Here is a 10,616-nt window from a genome sequence, read left to right as displayed (position 1 = left end):
TTTTAAGTTGAATAATTTTAAAATATTTTTTTTTAATTAAATTATTTTAATTGTAATTTAATTAAATTTACTTCTTTTTTTAAAAAATTAAAAATAACAAACAAAAAATATTTTTCCCTGATAAAAATATTTATTTATTTTTTTTTCGCCTAGACTCATAATTTCCAACTTTTAACTTTACACGTGCGAAATAATTTATGCGTTTGACATTTCCAGCGAAAAGAAAATAATTCAAAGAAATTGCATGAAATAAAATATAATTTTCTCTCTACAAAAAAAAAACCTTTCACACTCACACCATTTGACTCACACAAGCAAATTTCGTTTGAAAAATTGGGTCTTTGTTAAAATTGTCCTCGTTTAAATTAATTCAATAAAATATGTGTCCTACCTTTATCGCCTTCCGACTCCAACGGTCCCACGTTGCCAAAGAAACGCTTATCCAGTATTTGCAGCAATTGTAAAGCGGTGGAATGAACTTCCACTCTTGGATATCCCGTCATTAACAGCGTTACATTAATTACCGACGTATAATGATCACACGGGTATTCTCTGTCGCAAATAATTGAATTTCAGTAAAAAAAAAAAACTAAATTTTGTTAAAAAAAAAATCTTACCTTGCACTAAAAATTGTCGCGAGTGCGAGGAAACAAGCATCGGCTTCACGGGGAATTGCAGTGTAGCAGCGATCGATTACCCATTCCAGTAGTTGGCCGACATCCGGATTTGCCTCTAGGAGGAGTATGACGGTGTCACGTGCAAGCTCGTAGATCTAGCAAAGAATGGGAAATGTATAATGGAGACATGTGTGGAAACAAATGTAGTAATAATTGCGGTTAATTAAGTTTACATTGATTAATGTACGGTACATTTTTTAAAAAGAGAGGCAAACACATGGAGAATGTCGTGATAAATATTGCATGTTGATGTTTTTTTTTTGTTGTTCAAGTGAAATTAATTAAAAATATGTGGATGAGTAAAAACGTGAGTTTTCTCATAATAATCAATAGCAGCATGTGGTGCATTGAAAAAACTTTTAATGAGATTGGTTGTCGAATCATGATTATTTTATGCATCACGCAGGAAATTCTGCGGAGAAATTTAAGATGATATTTTCCTGAAACTTTTAAAAGAATTGCGTTCGTGATTTTCCACTTTGTCGCGTATTTGATTACTCCCAGTCCCAATAAAATGCGAATATCATGGAAAAATAGAACAAAATAAAAACATCCGTGAGCCTTTGTCTAAGTTGCTATAGGAAATGTCTATAAATTTAAATTTAGATTTTTCTCGATGGTTACAAGCGATTCTCTGCAAACTGTCTGTATTTTATATTGCTTGAGTGTAGGTTTTAAGCGTGTTGTTTTCCTCTTAATTTAATTTAACATTTGAAGACAGCTCTTTTCATTTGTCTGACTCCGTATCATGTAGCGTTTAATGTTCATATCACGAAAAGAAAACCGAAACTTTTCGCTAATTGTAATAAATTAAATATGTTTAAACGCATGAACAAACAAAAATGAAATAATTAAATTGTTCAAAACTAGATAATGAAACACGACAGGTTTTGGTAATTTAAAGTATGCTAGATTTGTCAAAAATTTTAAATACTTTTTATATGGAAATTGCCTTTTTAAACATGGAAAACATTTGCCTTTGTTTGGCAAAGAATCACATTTAAAAAATTTAAATAAAAAAAAAATGCTGTATAATTTTTGAAAGAAACGAGTAAATTTCTTGGAGTCTTTTAGCCAATAAACTTTTCAATAATTTTTTTAATTTTTTTTTTTTTTTGTAAAAATTTTTAATGCGTTTTAGACGGATTTCGTACTATTTTTTTTTTACGATATACAAAAATTATTTTATAAGTTTAGTTAGGCTGCTTCAAATGAAACTCAATAGTTTTTTCCAAAATTTTTGAAAAAAAAAATAAAAAATTTTGCAATCCTATTTTTCATACAAAATACCAAAATTTTTAAAAAAATTTTGATCTCTAATCAATTTTTTGTGTGTTTGAGTTTTTTACGTTGATATTTGTGTATTGAAAAGTGATTAAAAAACAATTTTATTAAAATTGAAAAAAAAATCAATAATTTTCATGCAAATTATTTTTTAAAATTTTTAAAACGTAAAATTTCGTCGAAATACGATTTTGAATACAAAAATTACTAAAAATTGAAAAAATTTTTTTAAAAATTTGTTGAAAAATTATGAAAATACACCAAAAATTGGTAGATTTTGATAAAATTTTTAACTTTTTTTTTATTTTGCCCCATTAAAAAATAAAAAAAATAATAAAAATCTCGTTATTTTAAAATTTTAAATCAAAATTGAAAGAAAATTCTCCAAAAAAGAAAATCTAAATTTCGATTAGAAATTTAGCAATTGGAAAGCAATTTAAGTTAAATTCCAATAAAATTTTAATGTCAAGTTTTTCAATCGTTTTTCAATCAAAAAGTATCAAAAAAATGCCAAAAAATTTTATTGTACCAGATATTTTTATTTTTTTCCCTAACATTTTTCGACTAAATTGGAGGGTGGGGTGACATAAAATGAAATATTTAAATTAAATGGTCCTATTCTGTTAAGAACGATGAAGAGTTTTCGGCAAAAATAGATTAATGATGTTAATTCTAGTAAAATCTTGAGTGGATTCAGGAAAAAGTAAGTGCTCGTTATTTTCAATTACTCCTCTACATATGAAATTGATCAAAGAAGAAGCAGGTACTTGACACAAATTCCATTTTGGCCTAGATAAAATGAGAAATAAATTACCTTCTCATCCTTTGATGTCAACAGTAAATCAAGCCATGAGTAAAAATGCCCGTCTTCCGATAAATTGTGACTATCAAAGCACGGGCCGCAACACAAGAGAGCACACATTGCCTGTAAAAAGTCAATTATTTTAACAATTGAACGCTTTCCTGCCAATTCAATAAGTAGTACCTGAAGTGCACTAAACTGTAAACGATCGTCATCGATGCCGCTTTGTGTGCCACTCGACACGTGATACATAACACCCAGCGGTTTCGACAGCGCGCCACTCCATGTGGCAAACAGGATGAACAAATTTCGCTTCAACTCCTTCGATAAGAGTGTCGTGCATGCTTCCACTGAGAAATAAAAAAAAGCACATTATTTGATTCCATCAAAATGACGCAAAAAAAAATTTCTCACATGAAAAATTCTTAATCATTTTCCGAATGAAGTCGCAAAAGTGTATTTTGACTTCTTTCATGCTCGCATTGTCCTTGTCCGTTTCAGCTTCCAGATATAAGCGTGCCCCTTCCATGTACTCCACGAAGGACGAGTGCAACGTGACTGTTGTCTCGCGTTCCAACACGCTCGGACTCACGCCAAAGACACCATTATCTGCCATGCGTTCCAGTACTTTGACCAATTGCAAGCGTAAAGCGTCCCGACGACGACGGCGTCTCATGTTTTCTTGCTTACGATCGACTGCTTCGCGAATGGACAAAACGAGTTCGTCCATTAAATCTCTATAAAAATGACGTTTTATTAATTTTTAATGATTTTTTCTAGAAAAAAAAAACTTACTTTAGCGCATCATGATTAATCAAGGCGAGAGCATTCACAGCCGCATCACGTATATCAACGACCTCACACCGCAATAACGGACAAACGAGTTTGTACAGAGCCACGGGAGATGCTGTTGCTGCTGATGATTTGTCACTTCGGTCCGTTGTGAGCGAATCTGGAGAAGAGCTATGGTAACCCAAAAAAAAATTATTAAAGATTTTTTTATTAAATTAAATTTTTAATCAATATTGTTAGCAAAAAAATAATAAAAACAAAAAGTTGCACCAGGAGAATATTAAACCACCGGGATAGGATTAAAGCGCCTTTAACTTATTTTTTTTTCTTTGTTTCAAGGTGTGAGCAAAGGAAAATTATAAAACGTGACAATTTTTTCTATTTTTATTAAATAATATTAAAGAAAAAATAAAAAAAAAATAATAATTCAAAACAGGTACGGATCAAACTTTATCAATTTGCGTCTATATCTAGCAAAACATTTCCTAGAACATTTTTTTATTGACTAAAAAATTTAATAAAGAAAGAATATAATCACTTCACTTGTTTATGGTATGTCCAAAGATGTTTCTTTATTACAATAACAAAAAAATAAATAAAATTCTTCAAATAATTTGTCGAGAAAAACATCCGAAATACCCAGCAGCAATATTTAATCATCATTTATATGGAGTTGCCTGGTGATGTAAAAGTATTTTACAACAAATTATTGACTCTTAAATATTGACAAAATATTGAACATACTTAGTTTATGAATCAAATAAAGCCGTTGTTAGATAAAATTTGAACTTATTTGACATTTTTAATGAGTTTTAAATTATATTATTTTATTTTAAATTATTTTATGTCTATTTATAACTTTTTGTGATAACCCGAAATTTTGTATATATACATTGTTGCGATTTAATCAAAATTCTTATTCCTTATATTTTAAAATAAAATAAATTTAACAAGGTATATTAAATAAAATAAAAGACTGATTAGCAACATTGTGTTCAAAAAAAAATAAATAAATAAAAAATAAAAATAAAAAAATTGAGAATTAAAGGCACCTGTTCAATTCGTTGATAAAATTGTCTGAATGGTCAATATTTTAGAAAAAAAGACATTTTCTGTCAAAAAAAAAAAAAAAATTAGAATTCTTTTAAATATTAAAAACTATTTAATTTTTAGCGCATTTACATTTTCGAAGAAAATAAAGGTGTTGTTGTGGCAAATAAAATTTTACAAAGTTTGTCAAATTCTAACTTTAATACAACAGATTAAGGTACTTTAATCCTACTGGAAAAGCAAAATTTTTATTTCCGCAAAGTATCTGAATTTTCTGAATGCAAAATAATATTTTTTATAATTATGAAAATTATTTTGTTTCATGCTTCATAGAATTTTTACACATTTTTGCCGCATATTTTTTCGCATCATATGTTCTTTTCACGTTTTTTTCTTTATGTATGTTCCGCATTATTTTCCTCAATATTCAAGCACAAATTTTTAATTTTATTTCAAGCAACTCTTTTTCACCAATTTTCATAAAATTCTTGGAGTTTTAAAAATCCTTTGATATAATTGCTTGTTTTTTTCATCAATTTTTGTGCATTTTAAGATTATTTAAAAAATGCCTGTGATGTAAGTATGTAATTTGTCTCTTAATACATCTTAAAAAAAAAAAAATAAAATTTCTAGAAAAAAAAAAATAATAAAAGGCGATCAAGTGGCTCATCTCACAGAGTTTTTACAATCACTTTGCTTTTTATTAAAAATTGATAAAAAAAATCGTATAAATGGGATCCAGTTCTGCCAATGCCCCTCAGTACATTTTTAACCGTTCGATTGTTAACGACCGTTTTTAAGTTGCTAAAACAACCATGTGGCTTTTGAACTATTGTTTTATCGCTTTTTGCTTATCTGCAGTTTCCATGAACCCCAAAAATCTCTTGGAAACAGGCGAAGGATCTTACTATGAGTTCGTTGTGCGAAACCTCATCCGCAACAGTTTTCATTATCCTCATATAAAGAGCAGTGTCTCAGATGTGGAACAAATGATCTATTACCACCATTTACAAATGCTCCATATCGACCTTATTTATGCGCGTCAATTTCAATTGTTGCATCCCGATAATTATATTTCCGTTATGCAGTTGCCATCGCGAGCAGTAAAGTATTGGTATGATCATGAAGTTGCATACGAATTTGGTACATTGGACGACTTTCGATTGAATTGCACGGAATGCGTTGAAGAATTTCATTTCAACTTGGAAAATATCGAGAGACATTATCAGAATTCAATTTTGCCGCATATGGTACCAGCGGAATTGGCATCGAATATGAAAGAGTTTGCGGAAATTGATTATGAAGTTTTTATGAAACCCTCACAAAAATTTATTAATATCGAGTATTCAGGATTTGATGGTTTGAATTAAATTTTAATTAGGTATAAAATTAAAAGCATTAAATTTAAAAATTATTTTGTTACGAAATTGTCAAAAAATAAAATATTTTTAACGAAGAATTAGTTTAAAATTAGAAATTATGTTGAGATTAGAGAAATTACTAGAGCTTATGTTAGGCATGAAGGAATAAATTGAAGTGAAAATTAGAGACTCATTGTGATCAATTAATTTAAAAATATATATGTTGAGTTTTTCGTACCCTTGACTTTAAAATTTAAAAAAACCAATAAAGCGAAATAAAAAAAATCAAATTGGTGATTTTTCATAAAAATTTTCGAAAATTATTAATTATTAAACATATTTTTCAAATTTTTTGATCAAATATTTTTTCTTTGATTTTTCGCTTTAAAATTTTTTAAGTTAAAATTAAATTGAGGATGCTCCAAATAAAACTAAAAATCCATGGTAAAATACAATTTTCAATACAAAAATTTAAATTAATTTTTAAAAAATTAAAACAAAATACATATTTACAAAATTGTTTTAATTTTCACTTTACAAAAAAAATCCGTTGGAAACCTTCTTAGTTTCTTATTCCAAATAAAAAGAATAGTTTCGACTTAAAAAATTTGTCAAAATTTTTTTAAAAAATTTTTTCTTTTATGTCGATAACTTTTTTCTGCTATCTCGCGTTTTTTTGCGATTTTGAGAGATTGAGAAGGGGAATTTCACTTTTTTGTTATTAAAAAATTTACTTTAAAATTTTTTAAATGTATTCGTTCTTTTCATTATTTTTCGTTTTATGTCAAAAAGAATCAAATGTACATTTAATTTTGTCGAAATTTTCAGTTTTACAGAATTTCAGGAATAAAATTTCTGTAAAATTGTAAATGTTACAATTTAAGGCATCACGTAAACACTGTGTGAGCCGTATCTTAATTGATGCATTTACTAAATAAATAAAGTAAACAAACCCTGTTTACCGCCAATTTAAAATTCAAAACATCCGACAACATAACAACAAGTGATTTGATTAAAAACTTTCAATCCAACCCAAATTTAATTTATTTTACCAGGAATCTTTCACTTTTGTCTCTGACAATCTACGACAATATAGTCAGCATTATCCTAGCCTATTCTAAAAACAAAAGTTTTTACTGCAAATTTGTCACTAATTCTATTTTACAACTAAATCTACCACAACAATGGCTCAAAATTGTGAAAAGTGTTCGGCACACACAAACTAAAGTGGGGACACTAAAGTTCACAATCAATTGCGGAACTAAAGGAAATAAAATACAAAAGAGCGAGTAAGGGAGACAGTGAAATAAGAATTAAAAAGGAAATAAATGTAATTCGTACCCTTGACGCTTATGTCGTGCATCTTTGCGTCCATAAGACAATGGTAAAGTAAATCGTGTCACAATGCCCTCTGGTCCAAACACAGATGACGGAATATTGTCCAATGAATCGGATAAGGAGCGGGTGTCCGACTGATCATGCAAACTGACAATTTTTGTGTTTTTGTTCGGTAATTGAAAAGTATTTTATGTTTGTTTTTTTTTTTATTGGAAGATACGAGAAAAATGACACAAAAAGTACCATATAAAACATTTTTCTAATTTCTTGTTGATTGGTAAAAAACAAAAAAGGAAAAATGACGTCAAATGAAATGGATATGTGTCAATGTGTGAAAGCAATTAAAAGCAAGTTTTTACAATAAAAATCGCAAACAAATGATTGATTTAACACACAAAAGAGCGAGAGACACAATGAATGTATCAAACATGAAACCAGATGCGCCAAGTCTGGATTGATAAATGATCAGTTTTGTCATGTATGTGTGTGAATGATTGCATTGATTACACGATAAAAGGAAAATAAATAACAAATTTGCCAAATAAATTAAAATGAATTTTAATTGGAGACAAAATAAAAATTATATTCCATATTCATGCGACGACCAATTGTATTACGAGGACACTTTATAATGATATTCATCGAAAATTTTTACAAAAACATGCAACCACACCATTTTTTGTTTGTTCTTTCGAAATCGAATGTCATCAATAATGTGAAAAAAAAGAGTAAAAAGGCCAAATCAATAATCAAAAATGTTTTCGATTTCATTCTTTTTAATTTTTCTTTAAATTTTTAATTAATGTAGAAATTTTTTAATTAATTAATTATAAAAAATTTGATTGATTTACCAATTTTTTTTGTTAAAAAAATAAAAGTGATAACAACTTTTATTTTTATTTTAATTAAATTCATGATTTTGTTTGATTAACAGAATTTAGTGCAAAATATAAAGCTTTTAATTTTTTTTTATAAAAAAAATATAAATTTTTTCTAATTTTCGCTAGCTTTTTATTTTAAGTTTAAAACAAAAAAAAAATAATTAATTAATAAAATAAAATAACTAAATTTTTTATAAATTAATTATTAAATTTAAGGAAAAACATTTTACGAAAATATTATTTTTATTAATAAAATATTTTAAAGTCGAAAAAAAATTTTTTTAAACTTTAAAATTGAATAGAGGAAAAATTTAAAAAAAATTGAATTATTGAAACATTTTTGATTTTTGTATCGTCCTTAATTTGAATATTTGACAACAAAACGAAAAGGTCAGGAATTTTAGGATACGGTAAAATTTCTTCTAAGCTATTTCTATCTATTTTCAAGTTTTAAATGTACAAAAAAACGAAGACTAAATGATCTTTGTCTAAAAATATAAATTAATGAGAAATGTTGTGCTAGATGTCGATTTCGATGAATGCAAAATGATAACTTATGACAAACTTTTCTAAAGATTTCTTTGAATGTTAACCAAAATTATTTCTTTTGTTGAAAAATTTTTGAAGAATAAAAAAAACATTAAGAGATGTTAAAAAGTTAAGGCCTTTTTTGATGAAAAAAAGATTTCATTCATCAGAAAAACCCTTTTTTTTCAAATTTTTGGATAAAATTTTGTGACTTACCTCAAACTCAAGTCGGGCGATGCACAACGAATTGCCACAGAGGGCATTTGCGGTACTAATCTAAAGGCCATTGCTACCTGATTGCGCCACAAATGCACCAACGAGTCTCTTTGATTTTCGGGAGGTGGCTTTTTAGCGGGAGCCGAGCTACGTAGCAATGACGCACGATTATCGCTGACAGGTCTGAAATTAAAATAAAAATAAAATTAAATATTTCATTTTTTTTTTGTTTTTTCGTGAAAAACTTACGTGGGATCAATGACAGAAAATAAATTCGTTGCTCGATGATACAACAATGGCCATGCTTGTGTACAAACTGATGGACATTTCGATAGGACTCTTTGTTTCTCCATGAATCCAAAGAGACATGTAGCCCACGCGTCAAATTGTACGCTGCTGGATTGCGTCGGACACAACGTGAGAGTCGAATTTTTCGTTGAATCTTCGGATTGAACCCAAATCGGTCCACTGCGTTCTGTTAGCCAGTGCAAGTCGATGTTGTTGCATGCAATCATTTCGGCCTTGTCCTTTTGCGACATCATGTGAACGCATTTTTCCAGGACATCGGGGCAACATTTGTCGATGACATCGATGAGGGGCGGTTCTGTTTCGGCAATTCCGAGGGCTTTTATCAGATTTTTCACTTCCTTTAAAATGAAATAGCCGTATTTGCGTGGAAAAGGGCGACAATTGCAAAGCATCATCAAAGCAAAGCCTTCGACGAGATAAAAAGTCGTTTGAATCGGTTGCTCCGTCTTCTTGTTGGTATTTTCGATCGTCGTTACGCCCGTTGCATTTGTATGAATGCTCGAAATACCGCTGGAATTGAGACTGGAATTGCCACTGGACGATGTCGAGGACACGGTAATGATACTAGCCTGTCCGACAGTTTGTTGATTTTGTTGTTGTTGTCCTTGCTGACCGTTATTTGTCTCTTTTGTGACGGTACGACCTCCGTTTCCATTCACGACGGCACTTCGCCAAATATTTAGCAGATTCAGCAAGAGTCGCAGTCCGTTATCGACCAGTTGCGGGAATGTATCGGGAATGTCGCGTGCCAAAAAGTGCGTAAATCCTTGGATAATGTCTTGGCGCCAGTTTGCGAAATCCATTACGAGTGTTTGTAAGCTCTGACAAGCCAGCACTTTTAATTCTTCGTCCATGTGAACGGTGAGTCGTGATAACATGTCGACTAGCTCGTGACCGTTCATTGTTTCGGGCACCAAACGTGGAACAGCAGCGACGCACGTACGGAAAAGATCGATTTTGGGTTTTCGTTCGCCCGCGAGCATTTCTTCGGGTTTCACGGTAATGTTTGCCGTTGCAGTCATCATTAGGGGACGACCGTGATGGGCATCCAAAGCGCGGAGAATGTCGACAAAAACGGTTCGGACATGCGGGAAGTAGGAGGACATTCCGATTGAACGAGCAGCATCGTCGGTCAGCATTTTGTTCAAATATGTCTTTTTGACGCGCAACGTGTTGCCACTGGGAAGGACGCCGAGAGTACGAGGCATTGGTGGTTCACCTGAAAAATAATTTAAAAATTATTTATTTATTTTTAATCAAATTTTTTTTTTGAACTTTTTGTCCCATGCCCCATTTCAAAAGTCGAAAATCCAATGAAAAAAAAAATGTTGAAAATTTCATCAAAATTGACCGTTTTTTGATCTTTTTTCATATTTTT

At 30.0% G+C, this 10,616-nt stretch overlaps 2 protein-coding genes across 3 annotated transcripts in view; one reads left to right on the top strand and one right to left on the bottom strand.

Annotated features, from left to right (window-relative positions):
• The window catches only part of LOC134832011 (3'-5' RNA helicase YTHDC2-like), a 216,013-nt gene that overhangs the window by 180,727 nt on the left and 24,670 nt on the right, over window positions 1-10,616 (top strand). The gene's annotated exons all lie outside the window — the stretch shown is intronic.
• The window catches only part of LOC134832306 (protein furry), a 54,952-nt gene that overhangs the window by 41,159 nt on the left and 3,177 nt on the right, over window positions 1-10,616 (bottom strand). The window contains exons 4-12 of one of the 2 annotated variants that reach the window (XM_063846289.1): window positions 9,179-10,457; window positions 8,930-9,112; window positions 7,308-7,451; window positions 3,559-3,726; window positions 3,178-3,500; window positions 2,947-3,113; window positions 2,776-2,886; window positions 618-772; window positions 392-552 (exon numbers count right to left, since the gene is read on the bottom strand). In XM_063846289.1, the coding sequence (XP_063702359.1) occupies window positions 392-552; window positions 618-772; window positions 2,776-2,886; window positions 2,947-3,113; window positions 3,178-3,500; window positions 3,559-3,726; window positions 7,308-7,451; window positions 8,930-9,112; window positions 9,179-10,457 (2,691 nt within the window). The remainder of the gene's footprint in view (window positions 1-391; window positions 553-617; window positions 773-2,775; window positions 2,887-2,946; window positions 3,114-3,177; window positions 3,501-3,558; window positions 3,727-7,307; window positions 7,452-8,929; window positions 9,113-9,178; window positions 10,458-10,616) is intronic. The other variant, XM_063846290.1, reaches the window with a different exon arrangement.

Source organism: Culicoides brevitarsis, chromosome 2 (genome assembly GCF_036172545.1).
Source record: "Culicoides brevitarsis isolate CSIRO-B50_1 chromosome 2, AGI_CSIRO_Cbre_v1, whole genome shotgun sequence".
Classification (NCBI taxonomy): Eukaryota; Metazoa; Arthropoda; class Insecta; order Diptera; family Ceratopogonidae; genus Culicoides; species Culicoides brevitarsis.
The sequence above is the reverse complement of the archived record's forward strand: the minus strand, read 5'-3'. Positions and strand labels throughout refer to the sequence as shown.